Source organism: Giraffa tippelskirchi, chromosome 9, assembly GCF_054371585.1.
Source record: "Giraffa tippelskirchi isolate mGirTip1 chromosome 9, T2T-mGirTip1v1.2.pri, whole genome shotgun sequence".
Lineage (NCBI taxonomy): Eukaryota > Metazoa > Chordata > Mammalia > Artiodactyla > Giraffidae > Giraffa > Giraffa tippelskirchi.
The window spans coordinates 4,531,526-4,551,759 of NC_137283.1; the positions used below are offsets into that span (position 1 = coordinate 4,531,526).

General features: G+C 42.8%; 1 protein-coding gene across 9 annotated transcripts in view; it reads left to right on the forward strand.

Annotated features, from left to right (window-relative positions):
* Positions 1-19,189, forward strand: part of RBMS3 (RNA binding motif single stranded interacting protein 3) — a 1,621,798-nt gene extending 1,602,609 nt beyond the window's left edge. For all 9 annotated transcript variants that reach the window (XM_081526995.1, XM_081526997.1, XM_081526999.1 and 6 more), the window contains one exon: positions 18,892-19,189. In XM_081526995.1, coding sequence (XP_081383121.1) covers positions 18,892-18,898 — 7 coding nt within the window. In that variant the 3' untranslated portion in view covers positions 18,899-19,189. The remainder of the gene's footprint in view (positions 1-18,891) is intronic.
* The last annotated feature ends 1,045 nt before the right edge of the window (positions 19,190-20,234 follow it).

Consider the following 20,234-nt stretch of genomic DNA (forward strand, 5'->3'; position numbering starts at 1 on the left):
ATCAATTAAAACTAGCTGGTCTATTGTATCATTTAAAGTTTGTGTTTCCTTGTTAATTTTCTGTTTAGTTGATCTATCCATAGGTGTGAGTGGGGTATTAAAGTCTCCCACTATTTATTATTGTGTTATTGTTAATTTCCCCTTTCATACTTGTTAGCATTTGCCTTACATATTGTGGTGCTCCTATGTTGGGTGCATATATATTTATAATTGTTATATCTTCTTCTTGGATTGATCCTTTGATCATTATGTAGTGTCCTTCTTTGTCTCTTTTCACAGCCTTGATTTTAAAGTCTATTCTATCTGAAGTGACTATTGCGACTCCTGCTTTCTTTTGGTCTCCGTTTGCGTGAAGTATCTTTTTCCAGCCCTTCACTTTCAGTCTGTATGTGTCCCTTGTTTTGAGGTGGGTCTCTTGTAGACAGCATATATACGGGTCTTGTTCTTGTATCCATTCAGCAAGCCTTTGTCTTTTGGTTGGGGCATTCAACCCATTTACATTTAAGGTAATTATTGATAAGTATGGTCCCGTTGCCATTTACTTTGTTGTTTTGAGTTCGTGTTTTTACACCCATTCTGTGTTTCCTGTCTAGAGAAGATCCTTTAGCGTTCAAGAGTTGGTTTGGTGGTGCTGAATTCTCTCAGCTTTTGCTTGTCTGTAAAGCTTTTGAATTCTCCTTCATATCTGAATGAGATCCTTGCTGGGTACAGTAATCTGGGTTGTAGGTTATTCTCTTTCATTACTTTAAGTATGTCCTGCCGTTCCCTTCTGGCCTGAAGAGTTTTTATTGAAAGATCAGCTGTCATCCTTATGGGAATCCCTTTGTGTGTTATTTGTTGTTTTTTCCTTGCTGCTTTTAATATTTGTTCTTTGTGTTTGATCTTTGTTAATTTGATTAATATGTGTCTTGGGGTGTTTCACCTTGGGTTTATCCTGTTTGGGACTCTCTGGGTTTCTTGGGCTTGTGTGACTATTTCCTTCCCCATTTTAGGGAAAGTTTCAACTATTATCTCCTCGAGTATCTTTTCATGGCCTTTTCTCTTGTCTTCTTCTTCTGGGACTCCTAGGATTCGAATGTTGGGGTGTTTCATATTGTCCCAGAGGTCCCTGAGGTTTTCATTTCTTTTGATTCTTTTTTTTCTTTTTTCCTCTCTGCTTCATTTATTTCCACCATTCTATCTTTTACCTCACTTATCCTATCTTCTGCCTCCATTATTCTACTGTTGGTTCCCTCCAGAGTGTTTTTGATCTCATTTATTGCATTATTCATTATATACTGACTTTTTTATTTCTTCTAGGTCCTTGTTAAACCTTTGTTTCATCTTCTCAATCCTTGTCTCCAGGCTATTTATCTGTAACTGTATTTTGTTTTCAAGATTTTGGATCATTTTTATTATCATTATTCTAAATTCTTTTTCAGGTAGATTCCCTATCTCCTCCTCTTTGGTTTGGTTTGGTGGGCATTTATCATTTTCCTTTACTTGCTGAGTATTTCTCTGCCTTTTCATCTTGTTTAGATTGCTGTGTCTGGGGTGCCCTTTCTGTATTCTGGCAGTTTGTGGTTCCTCTTTATTGTGGAGGTTCCTCCCTGTGGGTGGGGTTGGACGATTGGCTTGTCAAGGTTTCCTGGTTAGGGAAGCTTGCGTTGGTGTTCTGATGGGTGGAGTTGGATTTCTTCTCTCTGGAGTGCAATGGAGTGTCCAATAGTGAGTTTTGAGAGATCTGTGGGTTTGGTGCGACTTTGGGCAGCCTGTATATTGATGCTCAGGGCTATGTTCCTGCATTGCTGGAGAATTTGCATGGTATGTCTTGCTCTGGAACTTACTGGCTCTTGGGTGGAGCTTGGTTTCAGTGTAGGTATGGAGGCTTTTGGATGAGCTCTTATTAATTAATGTTCCCTGGAGTCAGGAGTTCTCTGGTGTTCTCAGGTTTGGGGCTTAAGCCTCCTGCCTCTGGTTTTCAGACTTATTCTTACAGTAGCCTCAAGACTTCTCCATCCATACAGCACTGATAATAAAACTAGGTTAATGGTGAAAAGATTCTCCACAGTGAGGGATACCCAGAGAGGTTCACCGAGTTACATGGAGAGGTGAAGAGGGAGACTCAAACATGGAGAGAGCAATCTAGCCAGTAAACACTTCCCTATGTGCTCTCCACAGTCTGGAAGCCTCAGAGAGGTTCATGGAGTTACATAGAGAGGTGGGAGGAAGGAGATAGAGGTGAGCATGAGGAGAAAGGGGGTAGTCAAGAGGAGAGAGAGAGATCTGGGCAGTACTCTGTTCCCTAAGTGTTCTCTGGTGCCCAGAACACCCACAGAGATTCACAGAATTGGGTTGAGAAGAGAAGGAGGAGGGGGGAGATAGAGGTGCCCTGGGGGAGAAGAAAGAGAGTCAAAAGGGGGAGAGAGTAACCAAGCCAGTAATTACATTCCTGAGTAAAAATGGGTACTAAAGATTGGGTTCTTAAATGTACAGAATTGATATCAAATACTGTAAAACAAAGATTAAAAATATAGAGTAGAGGTTAGACTCTTAAAAAAATACAATATTAAAAACAAAATCACAAATAGTATAATAATATATATGTAGTTTGCTTTAAAAATAGTTTTTTTTTTGCAAGGTAGTAGTGGGTTGTAAAAATGAAAATTAAAGGTGTAATAGAGGATTTAGAAAAAAAATTAAAAATTAAAGAAAAAATAATAGTAAAAATATATCCAGGACTTTCTCTGGAGCTGTTGCGGGCACTGTGGAGTCAGTTCAGTTTCAGATAGTTCCTTGTTTCTGCTTATACTTTTTGAGATCTATAGGCCCCTTCCAATGTAGTCAGTGTTAAATACAGGGATTTTAATCTGTTGCACCTGTCACTTCCAAAGCGGTTCCCTCTTTATTTGGCTTCTGTTTGCAGGTCTCTTCAGTGTCTAATTTCCGCCCTGACACCAGGGGGCGGAGGTGGTCTCTTTAGGTTCACTTGTTCAGTCGTGCTGTGGGGAGGGAGGAACACTGCAAACCAACATCACTGGCGTGTGTGTGGAGAACGCACAGTGTCTCGGCCGCACTGGGTTTGCCCCGCTCACGGCCTGTGTGCTTTCCCAGTCAACCCTGCTCAGGTTCAGGTTCTCAGGTACTCCACAAAGGTGCAGACTTGGTGGGGCCCGCCATTTGTGCTGTTCCTGGTCAGAGCAGCTCAGGCAGCCAGGAGTTTGGCCAGCGCACTCTCCCGTTGGGGCGGTGTGACTTACCACCTCCCCAGTCCCCGCCTCGGTTTCTGGGCGCGCCCGGCTCCAGTGTGCCTTGTGTCAGTTCTGGGGAGCTGGTCTCTGGCTGCGACCCTCCTGGCAGATGTCAACCCTCTGGAATCTCAGGCAGTCTTTGCTTAGAAACTGGAAGCCTGTTTGCAGTTTGGTGGGGGAATGCCCTCTCTGGGGCCGGGTTTGCCCCTTTCCGGCTCAGGCTGGCCCTGCCTGCCTGCTGCGTCCGGCGGGGGACAGGGCAATCGGCAGCCGGCTAGCTCTCCTCTGGTATTGCTCAGTCCTTTGTTCTGTGAGCGGGCCGGCAGTGCCTTAGATTTGGGCTTTGCGCGGGATAGTTCTCTCTCCCTGGCTGTCGCACAGTTTAGGTTGCTATCTCACATCAGCTCCCTCAGATTGCCCTCAGGGCATTTGGCCCGGTCCTTACCCTAAGCAGTACCGCCCGCTCCTGTCCGTTCAGCCCCCACTTGCTGGTGGCAGACGCAAGCGTCTGGGGTACTTCTCTGCTGGGAGTTGCCTTTAGGCACGTAATCTGTGGGTTTTCTTTCTTTCTTTTTCCTCCCAGTTATGTTGCCCTCCGAGATTCGAAAACTTCCCCCAGACCCGCAGGTGAGAGGGTTTCCTGGTGTTTGGAAACGTCTCCTCTTTCACGACTCCCTCCCCGGGACAGGTCTCCATCCCTACCTCTTTTGTCTCTCTTTCTATCTTTTACATTTTGTCCTACCTCCTTTCGAAGACAATGGGCTGCTTTTCTGGATGTGCCTGATGTCCTCTGCCAGCGTTCAGAAGTGGTTTTGTGAAGTTTGCTCAGCGTTCAGATGTTCTTTCGACAAATTTGTGGGGGAGAGAGTGGTCTCCCCATCCTATTCCTCCACCATCTTGGCCAAACCCCCCCCGCCCCGACTCTTGTTTCTATATTCTGTTCTGCAGCAGTGATTTCCACTGTTATGTCCCCCGGATCACCTATCTGTTCTACTGCCTGGGTTATTCTGCTATTGATTCCTTCTAGTGTATTATTCATCTCTGTTTGTTCTTTAGTTCTTCGGTAAACATTTCTGCATTTTCTTCATTGCTTTCCAAAGATCCTGGATCATCTTCACTATTATTATCCTGAATTCTTTTTCTGGAAGGTTTCCTATCTCCACTTCATTTAGTTTTTCTGGGGTTTTATCTTGTCCCTTCTTCTGGGACTTAACTTTCTGCTTTTTCATGCTGGTTAACTTTTGTAATGTGGTTTTGTTTTAGTCCCTGTTGGGACTGTGGTTCCTCTTGCTTCTGTCTGCCTTCTGATGGAGGAGGCTAAGAGGCTTGTGTAAGCTTCTTGACGGAAGGGACTAGTGGTGGGAAAAACTGGGTCTTGCTCTGGTGGGCAGGACATTGCTCAGTAAAGCTTTAATCCAACTGTCTGCTGCTGAGTGAGGATGTGCTCCCTCCCTGGTAGTTGTTTCGCCTGAGGCCACCCAGGCCCTGGGGTCTTGGTCTCTATGGTAGGGTTAATGGTGACCTCCAAGAGGGCTTATGCCAAGAGGAACCTTCCCAGACTGCTTCTGCCAGTGCCCTCATCCCTGTGGTGAGCCCCTGTGGACCCATGCCTCCACAGGAGACTCTCCAACATTAGCAAGTAGTTGTGGTTCAGTCTGCTGTGAGGTCATTGCTCCTTTCCTCTGGGTCTTGGTGTGCACAAGACTTTGTGTCCTCTAAGACTGGTGTCTCCATTTCCCTCAGTCCTGTGAAAGTCCTATAATCTAATCCTGCTGGCTTCAAGGTCAGATTCCTGGGAAAGTCTCAGTCCCTCTGCTGGATCGCTAGGCTAGGAAGCATGATGTGGGGTTCAGAACCTTCACAATAGTGGGAGGACTTTAGTATTATTGTTCCCCAGTTTGTGGGTCACCCACTGGGCAAGTATAGGATTTGATTTTATTGTGATTGTGCCCCTCCTACCATCTCACTGTGGCTTTTCTGTCTTTGGACCTGGGGTATCCTTTTTTATTGGCTTCCAGCATCTTCCTGTCAATGGCTGTCCAACAGCTAGTTGGGAGTTTGGTGCTCTCGCAGTAGGAGATGAGAGCACGTCCTTCTACTCCACCATCTGGAAACTGAGGTCCAGCCTGCCTTCTGATGGGTGGGGCTGCGTTCCTGCCTTGCTGAGGCTTTCCAGCACTGGAGCACACAGGCTGCTGGGTGGGGCCAAGTCTTTGTGCCGATACAGGGATCCAAACTCTGGAAGAGTTCATGCTGATCAGTATTCCCTGTGGTCTCTGCTGTGGTTTCCTTGCCCCCACAGTGAGCTACAGCCAACCATCACCTTCCCAAGGGACCCACCAAGATCCCTTAGTAGGTCAAGTCCAGGTTCCTATGGAGGTAATGCTTTGTGCTGAATTCCAGTGCATATGGTACCTTGTGTGCTTCCTGCAAGAGCGGAGTCTCTATTTCCCTCAGCCCTGTAGAACTCCTTCATTCAGGCCCTGCTGAACTTCATAGCTAAATGCTCTGGGGGTTCTTGCTCTAAACTTCTGATACCAGATCCTCGGACTGTCTTGGAGGGCTATTTTTATGATGCAACTTCCCTGTATAGCCTTCGTGGGTTTAATATTTTTTGGTGCAAGTGCTGTTTTTAGTTTGGGTATCTGCTACCTCTTTCCTCAGGGTGTGCTAGCTGTTGTTATCCCCTCTGATGATAAGAGGTGTGACTGATGTGGCGACCAGAGTCTGTACTGGATGTTGAGCAGAGCTTTCCCTGTGCTCAGGGGCAGGGTCTGCTTCCTAGTTGTTGCAGTAGAGGCCCCAAGATCCGTTTCTTAACTGTGTTTCTGATCTCAGTCCGAGGTAGGCAGGAGTGGAGCACTCCCAACACTTACAGTAGTCCTCCTCTGAAGCTGTTCACACGTGGGTGTGATCTCACGTCACCTGTGTGAGCTCTCGGATTATCCTGTTGTTGGCACAACTCTCGGGCCTACATTATCCATGTGTATGAAGGCAGTCTGCCCCCAGTGTCTCTCGGGCATTGTTTTTCATCAGTGTAGATCAATTGAAGTCAGTTCCCAGGATTGCAGTAATAATGGATCTGGACCTGCTGTGGGTGTGTGGAGGCAGCTCAGACTCTGGCCCAACTGCCACATGCAATGTGCCCACAAAGTCCACAGCTGCAAAAGCTAGGCGCATCTCTGCAGAGACACTCACCGTCTGCTCAGATGTTCTTCAGGAGCTGAATTTACACAGTTGGCAGCAGGGGTGTAAATTCATGGTCTATGCAGCCATGAAGAGAGACTCAGCCCTCCGTCACTGCACTGTTCCTGGAGCTCATCTGTGGTTTCAGCCCCACCTCTGCATGTGCGCCACCCACGGGCCTCTGGTCCCACAGCTGCCCCACAGGCTGCCCCAGCTGGAGCCCTTTGGTGCCCTAGAGAGGCAGGGGGCAGCACCTGCAGAGAGAGGCTGCATTGGTGGCCCTGCTGTTTGCGCATGAGTCAGCGATGCTGCTTCTCATCTAGGGCCATGCAGTCTTCCTCTCTGAGCATTCCCAGGCGTGGCTTCCTCACTGTCACCCCTCAGGCTCTTTCCCCGCAGTTCCAGCCCCCATCTGCACCAGCAGACACATGTCTTGGGCTGGGGCACGCAGGCCTGGGGCACAGACCATCTGCACACGTCTCACTCTGTCCTGCCTGCCCCAGGCGGGTTGCTGCACGCTCCTCCAAGACCCAGAGCTCCCGTCTCCTTCCGTTTCCCACCCAGGTATGCAGGTATCTTTCTCACCCTGCTTCAGTGTCTGAGGTCTGCCGCGTGTGTCCAGCAGGTGCTCTGTGAGACTTCTTCCATTTGTAGATGTATTCTTGATGCACTTGTGAGGAAAGCTGAACTCCACATACTCTGCCATCTTGACTCTCCCTGTAATTTCATTTAAACTTTCTTTAGACATTATGGTGTGAAATGTATGTGTGATGGGTTAAGCTGCTTTTCAGGGGCACTCAGCCACCCTAATCAGAATTTCACACCCCACAGGAGGTCAGCTCTCATTTAATGAGAAAGGCCAGAGGTTTGTACAAGCATTTTTAAACTACCCATATCTCAATTAGCATAATGATCATTAGAAATGAGTTGCCTGATGAAAGCAGTGCCATGTTAATTAGCATAGTGAAACTGGAAATGAGCTCCATTTGTGAGATTCAGAAGATTCAAGATAACGTGAATTGGCTGCGGTACTTTAAGGATGCTCCCCACTCAGCCCCGGAAAGATGGAGGCAGGGTGCAGGGAAACTTGCAGCCTGAACCCTTAGGGATGCTGCTTGTGGCTCCCTCTCAAGACAGGACTGTTGGAAAGCAGATTTCTCCATAGGACAGTACAGTCCCACCTCTAAACATGGTCGGCAGACAACCCCCATGCTTCTTGTGACCATCCAGAACCTCGTCTCCCTGCTGAGTAAATCAGCTTTAGCTGCCCCTACTTTTCATGATCACCATGTGATGCGACAGGAGTTGGAGTGGGGTGTCTCTGCCCAATCCAGAGAGAAGACCTCTCCCTCTGAGGAATTCTAGCAAGAGTCTCCCCATCCACCTCCATCCTAGACCCAGTTTCACCCTCAGTGTCGCACATCATGCCAGATGCTACGCTAGGACACCATATACATTACAACATAACATGGGAAATTGAGGCTGGACTGTGGTGATGTAGCTGGGTGAATTACAGGAGATAAAGTCAAACAGGCCAACTTTCATACGCCTTTGGGCCTTGGATATGTAGCTTTGTGTAGATAAGTGTTCTCAGTTTTATTCTGAGAGAGCTACACTACCTCTGGAGAGTTTGAATAAAAGGAAGGGTGGAATTTGATTTATATTAGACAACTCCTGCTTCAGGCTCCCATCTCTAGATTTTTGAACTTCCTGTTTCCTATACCTAGAATGCTCTTCCTCTAAGACTCTCCTAGATTAGCTTATAATTGTCTTTCACATGCAGGCCTATATGAGAGACCTTCCCTGATACCACATCTTAGGTATTTATCCAGCCACTTTCTATCATCACAGAATATTTTTTTAATATTCTACTTTACTTTGAGATTCTTTTTCTTCTTTTTGATGGTTTGCTAACTGACCCATTGATTGTGAGTCTACTCCTAGTAGGAGATAAATTCCAAGAGGATGGCGGAGGCATCTGCTTCTTCCATAGTTCTTTCCTTAGCATCAGGAATATTGCCTTTCACATAGTAGGCACTCAGTCAAGAATTGCCAATTAGATAAATAAAGGTGTTGTTTTCACTTACCCAGACATCATCAAACTGTTAACAAGTGTGTGTGTGTGTTAGTCACTCAGTCGTGCCCGACTCTTTCTTTGCTAGCCGGTAGACTGCAGCCCACCAGGCTCCTCTGTCCATGGCATTTTCCAGGCAAGGATACTGGATTGGTTCGCCGTTTCCTTCTCCTCGAAACTGTTAACAAGGAGGGTCTTAAATCATTCATTTCATTTCCTCATTGTGCCTTGAAACAACCGAAGCCAGTTTCCCATACTCCCCAAGCCTTGACAGATGCTTCTGCCCACACAGCATCTCTCATCCCGCACCAGTGTCTCTCACTGTGCTCCTGCAGAGACAGTCTCTGTTCCCTTCTCACATATCAACTCACTGAGCGGACTGAAAAAAAATCCAGTATGCTTGGACCAGAGTTCCAGAGATTACCATATTGTTTGATGTGATTCACACAGACTTTAAATTTAAAAAACAAAAAATAGGAGATGGAGACAAGATGATAGAGTAGAAGGACATGAGCTCACTTTTTCTTATGAAAACACCAGAATCACAACTAACTCCTGAAAAACCATCATCCAAGAAATGTTGGAGCCTATCAAAAAATGATATTCTACCTCCAAAGACAAAGAAGAAGCCACAGAAGGATGGAAGTGGGGGCACAATTAGGATAAAATCAAATACCATACCTATGGCGTGAGTGACCCACAAACTGGAAAACAGTTATACCACAGAAGTTTTCCCACCATAGTGAAAGTTCTGAGCCCCATGTCAGGTTCCCCAGCCTGGGGATCTGGCAACAGGAGGAGAAGGCCCCAGAGAACTTGGCTTTGAAAGCCAGTGGTGTTTGATCCTGGCAATTCCACAGGACTGGGGACAACAGAAACTCCACTCTTAGAGGCTGTATACAAGGTCTTGTGTACACCAAGACCTAGGAAAATAAGCCATGGTCTCATATGAGCCCAGACCAGACTTACCTGCTGGTATTGAAGGGTCTCCTGTGGAAGTGGGGAGCATCCAAGGCTCACTGTGGGGCAAAGATACTGGCAGCAGTAGTTCTGGGGAGTTCTCATCGGCATGATCCCTTCTGAAGGTCACCATTTTCTCATCAAGACCTGGCCCCTCCCAGCAACCTGTAGGCTCCAGTGCTGGGACACCTCAGGACAATCAATCAACAAGGGTGGAACACAGCACCACCCATCACTGGAGATCATACTACTACAAACAACCATACGTCAATCAAATGGACAACCTAGATAAAGTAAATCGACAAATTCTTCCAGTACTGAACAGGAAGAAATAGAAAATGTGAACAGACCAGTCATAAGCAGTGAAACTGAAACTGTGATTTAAAATTTCCCAACAAACAGAAATGCAGAACCAGACAGCTTCACAGGCAAGTTCTATCAAACATTTATAGAAGCGTTAACCCTGACCCATCTGAAAATCTTCCAAAAATATCACAGAGGAAGAAACATTCCCAAGCTCATTCTATGAGGCCACCATCACTCTGATAACAAAACAAGATAAAGATAGCACAAAAAAGAAAACTATAGGCCAATATCACTGCTAGACATTAAACAACATAGACATTAAAATCCTCAAGAAAATACCAGCAAACAAAATCCAACAACACAATAAAGGGATCATACACCTTGGTCAAGTGGGATTTATCTCAGGGATGCAAAGATTCTTCAATATATTCAAATCAGTGTGATACACCACATTAACAAACTGAAGAATAAAAGCTGTATTGCCATCTCAATAGATCCAGAAAACAGATTTTGATAAAGTTCAACACCCATTTATGATAAGGAACTCTCTAGAAAGTGACTGTAGAGGGAACCTACCTCAACATAATAAAGACCATATATGACAAACCCACAGCTAACATCATTCTCAATGGTGAAAAACTGCTTCCTCTAAGACAAGGAGCAAGATAAGACAAGGGTGTCCACCCTTGCCACCTTTATTAAACATACTTTTGGAAGTTCTAGTCATGGCTATCAGAGAAGAAAAGGAAATAAAAGGAATCCAAATTGGAAAAGAAGTAAAGCTGTCACTGTTTGTAGATGACATGATACTATACATAGAAGTATAGAAAGAGTATCTGAAAGTATCTGAAGTATCTGAAAGAGATGGGAACACCAGACCACCTGACCTGCCTCTTGAGAAACCTGTATGCAGGTCAGGAAGCAACAGTTGGAACTGGACATGGAACAACAGACTGGTTCCAAATAGGAAAAGGAGTACATCAAAGCTGTATATTGTTACCCTGCTTATTTAACTTATATGCAGAGTATATCATGAGAAATGCTGGGCTGGATGAAGCACAAGCTGGAATCAAGATTGTCAGGAGAAATATCAATAAGCTCAGATATGCAGATGACACCATCCTTATGGCAGAAAGTTAAGAGGAACTAAAAAGCCTCTTGATGGAAGTGAAAGAGGAGAGAAAAAGTTGGCTTAAAGCTCAACATTCAGAAAACTAAGATCATGGCGTCCGGCCCCATTACTTCATGGCAAATAGATGGGGAAACAGTGGCTGACTTTATTTTGGGGGGCTCCAAAATCACTGCAGATGGTGATTGCAGCAATGAAATTAAAAGATGCTTACTCCTTGGAAGGAAAGGTATGACCAACCTAGACAGCATATTAAAAAGCAGAGCCATTACTTTGCCAACAAAGGTCCATCTAGTCAAGGCTATGGTTTTTCCAGTAGTCATGTATGGATATGAGAGTTGGTCTCTAAAGAAAGCTGAGTGCCAAAGAATTGATGCTTTGAACTGTGGTGTTGGAGAAGACTCTTGAGAGTCCCTTGGACTGCAAGGAGATCCAACCAGTCCATCCTAAAGGAGATCAGTCCTGGGTGTTCATTGGAAGGGCTGCTTTTGAAGCTGAAACTCCGATATTTTGGCCACCTGATGCAAAGAGCTGACTCATTTGAAAAGACCCTGATGCTGGAAAGGATTGAGGGCAGGAGAAGGGGACAAAAGAGGGTGAGATGGTTGGATGGTATCAGCAACTCGATGGACATGAGTTGGGTAAACTCCGGGAGTTGCTGATGGACATGGAGGCCTGGCATGCTGCGGTCTATGGGATTTGCAAGGAGTCAGACATGACTGAGCGACTGCACTGAACTGACGGATACACAGAAGATCCTAAAGATGTTACTAGAAAACTTCTAGAACTCATCAATGAGTTCGGTAAAGTTGCAGGTTACAAAATAAATACACAGAAATCTCTTGTATACATATATACCAACAATGAAAGATTGAAAATAGAAATTAAGAAAACAATCCCATTTACCACCACATCAAAAAATACCTAGGAATAAACCTACTTAATGAGGTAAATGACCTATTCTCATAAAACCACAAGATGCCCCTGAAAGAAATCAAAGATGACACAGATGAAAAGATATACTATATTCTTAGATTGGAAGAATCAATATTGTGAAATGATTGTACTACTCAAAACAATCTATAGATTCCATGCAATACCTATGGCATTTTTTCAGAAAAACAGAACAACAACAACAAAAAGTCAAAATTTGAATGAAGACACAAAAGACCCAAAGAGCCAAGACAATATTGAAGAAGAAAAACAGAGCCAGAAGAAACGGTCTCCCTGACTTCAGACCATACTCTGAAGCTACAGTCATCAAAATAAATAGCATGGTGGTGGTGCAGAAACAGAAATATAGATCAGTGGAACCGGAGAGCAAGTCGAGATACATCCACATACCTATGGCCAACTAATCTATGACAAAGGAGGCAAGAACACACAACTGAGAACATACAGGCTCTTCAGTAACTGGTGCTGGAAAAACTGGGCACTTACATGTAAAAGAATGAAATTAGAATACTCTCTATACCAAAAATAAACTAAAAATGGATTCAAGACCTAAATGTAAGGCTAGGTAGTATGAAACTCTTACAGGAAAACAGGAAGAACACTCTCTGACATATATTTCAGCAATATCTTTTTTTGATAGACCTCCTAATGAAAATACAAACAAAAATAATTTTAAAATAATTAATTAAAAGCTTTCGCATAGCAGAGGAAACCATAAGCAAAATGAAAGGATAATTCACAGAATGGGAGAAAATCTTCGCAAATGAAGCAGCTGACAAGGGTTAATCTCCAAAATATACAAACAGCTCACGGAGCTCAACACCAAAAGGGCAAACCAACCAATCAAAGAATGGGCAGAAGATCTGAAAAGTGAAATTTCTTCAGAAAAGATATACAGATGGCTAGAAAGCACATGAAAACATACTTAACATCACCAACTATCAGAAAAACGTGAATCAAAACTACAATAAGATATCACCTCCCACTAATCAGAAAGACCATCATCAAAAAATTACAGTGAATGCTGGAGAGGTTATGGAGAAAAGGGAACCCTCTTGCACTGTTGGTGGAATGTAAATTGGTACAACTACTGTGGAAAACAGTACAGAGTTCCTCAAAAGAAACTAAAAGTTGCCATATGATCCGGAATCCCACTTATGGGCATATGTCTTGCAAAAACAATAATTCAAAAAGATACAAGCAACCCACTATTCATTGCTGCACTATTTACAATAGCCAAGACATCAAATCAACCTCAACATTCATCAACAGAAAAGAGGATAAAGGAGATATGGTTCATATAGAAAACAGAATATTACTCAGCCATAAAAGGAATGAAATAAATCCTTTTGCAGCTGCATCCATGAACGTAGAGATTGTCTTCTAAGTAAAGTCAGACTGAGAAAGACAAATATTTTATGATATCACTTATTTGTGGAATCTTAAAAATGGTACAAATTAACTTATTTACAAAACAGAAATAGAGTTACAGACCTATGGTTACAAGGGGGTTAGAGGAGGAGGGATAAATTGGGAGGATGGGATCAGCATACACACACTATTACATATAAGATAATTTGTAAGGGCCTATATAAGATAATTCGTAAGGGCCTACTGTATAGCGCAGTACTCTCTAATAGCATATACAGGAGAAGCATCTAAAAAAGAGTGCATATATGTTTACATATAACTGATTCACTTCGTTGTACACCTGAAACTAACAAGTATAAATCAACTATACTCCAATAAAAAGTAAAAATAAAAAACTACAGACAGCACAACAGAAGGTTATAGGACAAAAGTCTGAGAAATGTTAATAATGAGCATATGAACAAAAAGGTTGTATTTGGAATCATGGGTCAGCAAAATTTTAATATTCCAAATTCCACTTTTCAAGCTAAAAAAAATTACCTCCTATTTCGTTGTCCCGTTTTTTTTTTCCTCCTGTTGTTCAAAGGGGATATTAATGCAAGAGGCTAGTTACTCATTACTCAAACCAGGAAAATGATACCTGTGCTTTATTTTGGATGTTCTTTGGAAATTCCAGTTTCTGCTCAGTTTATTCCTAGGACTTGAAAAGTATGAGTCTGCAAGCAAAGCTACATTCTAATACATAAAATCAGAAGTCCTTAAAATTCCATCTTTTCCATTTATCAATTTTTACTCAAGGGGCCTCCCTTAAATCTTTTAAGTGAGAGATTAGATCATTGTTCTCCAGAAAGTATAAGGCAGGTCTGCATGGCTGAGGGAAGACTGACCACCCTTCCCTGGATTTGGGGTGTGGGCTTCTGGTAACTCAGACTGTAAAGGACCCGCCTAACAATGCAGGAGACGTTAAGAGATATGGGTTCCATCCCTGGATCAGGAAGATCCCCTGGAGAAGGGAATGGCTACTCATTCCAGTGTTCGTGCCTGCAGAATCCCACGGACAGAGGAACCTGGCGGGCTACAGTCCATGGGGTTGTGAAGACTCGGACATGACCGAGCTACGAAGCACAGCACAGCACAGATTCACTCCTGTCTACCTTCTGTGTCCTAATGAAGTGTGAAAGTGCACGTTTACACAATGCTTATGTCACACACTGGCATTCATTAAAAAACAGAAGGCTTCCAAAATGTTAAGGCTTTGATCAGGAGCAAGAAGAACATTTTAAGTTGGATAGTGAGACTATTTTAAAATTAAAATGAGTTGCACCATAAAAAGAGTAATTTGTGTGACTGAGAGCATTATGAAAATCATTTGCAGACTGTACAGCATGGTATTAATACAAATAAAATGTATCATTAGTCACAATCTTAACGGACATGTGTGATAGTAATCAAGGGCATATAATTTGCTGATTACTATACTGACCGTGTATAGACAGTTGGTGTTATGACAGTTCTTTTAGAGAAGACTTGAACATTACAAAGCCCTAGCAATACTGGGGTTGAGATGGAAGCCTTCTAAGGTCAGTGTGAAGGTAGGGAGACAGACCATATTTGAAGACCACAGAGTCAGTCTGAATGCTCTCATCTTCCATCCTCCCCACCCCCACCCCCCCAAAAAAGCAGAGTGAATATGTTAAAAAGTAGTAAAAAGTAGTAAATCTTCATCTTAGAATTGTAGACTTTTAGGCTAGAAGAAGCCTTAAAATGACCTAATCATGCCATATTCTCCAACATCATTCCTGACAGATTAACTTCACAGATTTTCATGTGAAAAGACGAATTCTGTGATCCAGAGTGTGGAGAAAACCACAAACGATTCTCCCATTACCTGATTACCCTTAGTAAACTAAACATGCATTTAGGTTATCAACAAAGAAAGGCATCAATAGGAAAAAAAAATGTTTTTGAAAAAGTGATCGTTTACATTAGTATCAAAATAATTATACTGAAAAAAATTCTCTTACAGTTTTTTAATAATTTCTTAAAGCATTCCAAAGGAGACCAGAACACACTGTAATCTTTCAGGAAGTAAGTGTCCATCCGGCCCTGTAGGGGGTCATGTCCATTAGTGTATTAACAGCTTTGCTGAGAGCTACAATTAAAGAGGCATCGCACTTAGGTCAGAGCAGCGTTTCTCTCAGCATCACTTCCGACCGCCCTCCACCCCAGCTCCGGGCAAGTGAAGTGCATCGCAGGCAGATTCTTTACCAGATGAGCTACCAGGGAAGCCCAGGAATGAATTCAGTTCTATTAAATAGCAAAAGGCTATTAAACAGTCTTCCATTCGGACCACAGCAAAGCCACCGTGAAGATGTAAAGTCAGCCACTTAACTCCCTCTCATTTGTTTTCATGCAGCAACAAGACCACTTGAAGGACGAAGCAAGTGATGGGAGGAGGCTATTGGAAACATTTGTGTAAGGTTATAAAACTTGAAAGTAGCTCCAATATGACCCAACAATCCCACTCCTGGGCATATACCCAGAGAAAACCATAACTCAAAAAGATACGTGCATCCCCAATATTCACTGCAGCACTATTTACAATAGCCAGGACACAGAAGCAACCTAGATGTCCATGAATGGACAAAGAGGATCATGATACATATATACAATAGAATATTAATCAGCCATAAAGAGGAACAAAGTTGAGTCAGTTGTACTGACGTGGATAAACCTAGAGTCTCTCATACAGAGTGAAGTAAGTCAGGAACAAAAGGATATCGTATATTAACGTGTATATGTAGAAGACTCTTGAGAGTCCCTTGGACTGCAAGGAGATCAAACCAGTCAATCCTAAAGGAAATCAGTCCTGAATATTCATTGGAAGGACTGATGCTGAAGCTGAAGCTCCAATACTTTAGCCACCTGATGTGAAGAACTGACTCATTGGAAAAGACCCTGATGCTGGGAAAGATTGAAGGTAGGAGAACAGAACAACAGAGGATGAGATGGTTGGATGGCATCACCGACTCGATGGACATGAGTTTGAGGAGGCTCCAGGAGTTGGTGATGGACAGGGAAGCCTGGCATGCTGCAGTCCATGGGGTTTGCAAAGAGTCAGACATGACTGAGGAACTAAACTGAAAGCGAATATATGGAATCTAGAGATGCTTCTCCTGTGGTAAAGCAGTGGTAAAACATCTGCCTTCAATGCAGGAGATGCAGGTTTGATCCCTGGTTCAGGAAGATCCCCTGGAGGAGGGCTTGGGTAACCCAGTTCAGTTTTCTTGCCTGAAGAATCCCATGGATAGAGGATAACCCTAGCAGACTAGTCTACAGGGTTGCACAGAGTGTGACTTACCATGCATGCATGGGATCTAGAAAAACGGTATTGATGAACCTACTTGTGGGGCAGAAACAGATGAAGGTTGAAGATAGTGGATTTGCAGACACAGTGGGGAAAGGAAGGTGAGGGTAAGACGAATTGCAAGCAGTACTGATATATACACACTACAGTGTATAGAACAGAGAGCTAACGGGAAGCTGCTACAGCACAGGGGGCTCAGCTCAGTGCTCTGTGATGACCTAGAGGGGTGGGATGGAGGCAGTGGGAGGGAGGCCCCGGAGAGAGGGGATTATGTATGCATACAGCTGATTCACTTGTTTGTACAGCAGAAACATGGTAACATAACATGGTAAAGCAATGATCCTCCAATAACAAAAAAGGAAAGGAAAGCAGCTCCAGCCCCTCATACACCCGGGTGCCTGGAGACTAGCCCACCTGACACACTGCACAGTGAGGGGTTCTGTGTCGTGCGGTCCATTGACTGAAAGCATTCACTGAACAGGAATGATGGAGGTTCTTGCCGTATTAGGCCTTTTCTGCTCAATGCACAGTAATAGCCGGGTAGAAGATGGAAATGAACAATAGACCTAAAACCAAACACAAACACAAACACACACACCAAACGGTGTTCCCATAACAAGACAGAGTTTTAGAAATAAACAGAAAAAGGATATACTTGGCAAAGGTATATATAGAGAGATCAAATATACTCAATGGTTCCCAGGCTGATGACAACTAAAATCTCCCTTACTGTTGCTGCTATTATGGCAATTTTGATGGCTTTCATTCTAAAAAGGAATGCCACTTTCTTTCATAACAGAAAAATAAATGTATTTCTAGAGACTTAAACTCTGGTTAACAATGGAAATAATCTATCAACAAGTTGCTTTCCTTACATGATTCTAGGAACAAGTTAGGCAGGTTTCTAAGAGCCATAGCTGAGTCATATGAGGGCTTTTGGCAGACTAGAAAAAGAAAACCCTCTGGGTCATCCCAGGCTCAGTCCCATCTAGTTCAAAACATCACTGAGGGCTTTTTGTGAATTTGAGTAAGGGCCACATGCTCAGGGCAAATGCAGCCCTGCTCTGGAGTACACAGCTTGGGGAACAGACTGTGGGCTGGAATTAGTGCTTCCTGTGCTGTGAAACACCTGGACACCTCTACACAGCAACTCCGAGCTTTCTTTCTTAAAGTAAGCACCCACGGAGCACTGAGGGACAACGGCTTCATGAAATAGGACCTAAAGAAAGTTTTGAAGAATCTTTGTTTGTAAAAGATACCCCTGAAATTCCTAAACCAAATTCTAACCTGTGGGTGGAAGAGATAAGAGGAAAGATCAATCTACTGTTAGCTCAGCCCTGCCATATAGATGGGGCAGAAGCAGAAAACATCACGTGGGCTGGGCTGGGCTGGCAAAGTGGTATGTAACAGAAATGGCATTTGTCTATTTAAACACCTATGATGTGCATATCAGTCTCCCAGGCTCCTGCAGAGTAAAACACAGAAGTAAAATACAGTCCCTCCTCTCAAGATTTTAACCCCTTGTTGAGATAGAGGAGCAAGGAAGAAGAGAAGCCACGGGAGAGTGAGCAGAGCTTCACTGCTCTCTTTCCTCTCTTCAGTACACAAGCCTTCGGCGCACGTGGGCGCCCTCAGTGAGCTCTGTGTGATCACACACAGTGCGCTGCTGCCGACGTGCTCTTACTTACGGGACTGGACGCACAGCAGGTTCCTACGGGACAGCACAGGGAACCAGACTCAATATCCTATGATAAACCATAATGTGGAAGAATATTTTAAAATCTATATATTTATATATAACTGAATCACTTTTCTGTACAGCAGAAATTAACGCTACATTGTAAATCAACTACATTTCATTAAAATTTTTTTTTTTCTGTATCCTGGATACATAATGGGGAATCATAGATTTATTGACTGAGTTTGTGATGGATCTCATGGGAGTTCTGGAAGGACAGAATTACTCAAGGGATTTCTTGGGGAGGTAAAACATAAGGCAAATACTGAAGAATACATTCCATGAACATAGGAAATATTACCTGTCTAGATATATTTGTATATTTAAAACTGCTGTTAAGAGATATTCCTGATCTATTAGCCAAGATATTTAATATGAACAAACTGCAAATATATATTAGTATGAAAGTGGCAGAATTTGACATGCTTCTAAGCCCAGTGTGTCTTGACAACCTCCTTGATGACTCATACATTGAGAGCTTGGTAGCTTTTAAAGAACGCTCACCGGAAATGATCACAGAAGGGGTTTCAAAGTTGCTTTGGTGTAATGACCACTCCTCCTCCATTGTTTTCACAGACCATAAACAAGACTGAAGAATGTCCGTCTGAAACTCTGCCTTGAATGAAGAAACTTCATTGAACAAGAAGTTGGCTTCCAGTTTTGCACAGGCGTCGATGGAATGCTGTTTTGTTTGTTTGTTTGTTTTTTTAATTTTCTACTTTACCCAATGAAAACAACGTGTTTTTACGTGCTGTGCAAATGGTTCCTTCATGTGGTCTGACAGTTTATTTTTGCATCATTTTTTTAATTAAAGAAAACAATCTCAGAAGAGGACAACTACTACAAACAAATAAAGCAAAACATGGAAGGTTGACATTCATGTGGAAGAACATTTGAATTCAGAATTTATCTGAAGGTGTAGATAGATTTTTTTTTTTTTAAACAGAAAATCTGATGTCAAGAGGTGGGCAAGCAGAAATGGAAACAAATTGTCTTCCTCAGTAATTAAGCTACTCTTTCTTTTTCCCTTCTTGTTTAAGTCTAGTGGGTTGGGTTTTTTTTTTTATTTTTTTCTTAGAAATATTTAGGTAAGGTTTATCTTGAATCTTAATTGCCTTAATTTTAAGGACGTCAAAGGCTCTCGAGGCAAGCTGTCAACGTCTTGTTAAAACCAAGAAAGAATTGAAATATTGTACCAGTTTTCACTGGTACAGAAGTTTAAGACTATGAGTTTTTAGGGTGGGAAAAAAAAACTGTACAGTTTTAAAGAAAATGTTTTTCTTCATTTGAAGAAAATTTGCTGATAAAAGAAACCATGGCAACTGCAAGAATTGGGGAAATGCTGGGACTTCTCATGAACTTTGTCTTAAGTGTTGAATCGTTCTAGAAGGCTAAAACATTTTAAGGTAAAGTTATTAATGTTGGTTTAAAAACAACTGCATTAGAAATAATGCGTGTTTGGGGGGCAGGATGCAGATTTTTTTAATTTCCAAAGCGTGATCGCTAGCAAAATCATTAGTGCTTTTTATCTGCAGTCTTTTTTATGAGCTTTACAAACTTTTTAGTCAGCTTTGCTTGTCACATTGCAAAATCTAGCTTAAGAGCATTTAAAAAAAAAAAAACTTAAGTAGATAGGAGCTTATTGTCAAAAAGTGCAAAAAAGAAAAAAAAACACACACAAAAAAAAACAACAAAAAAAGCAATAGATAGAGAAATTGTTGACAATTTCTGTAGTCTTTCCTAGTTGTGATCAAATTCAGCCTATGGATGGCCTGTTTTATACCAAAGATGAAGTGGCACTCTGTTGCAGTCCAGAAGATAAAGGTTGCTTTTCTTTTCTTCTCTTTTCTTTTTTAAAATTTTATTTGACCTACATGGCCGGACCAGTTCTTACTTTGTTTAAACTACCTTCCACTGGT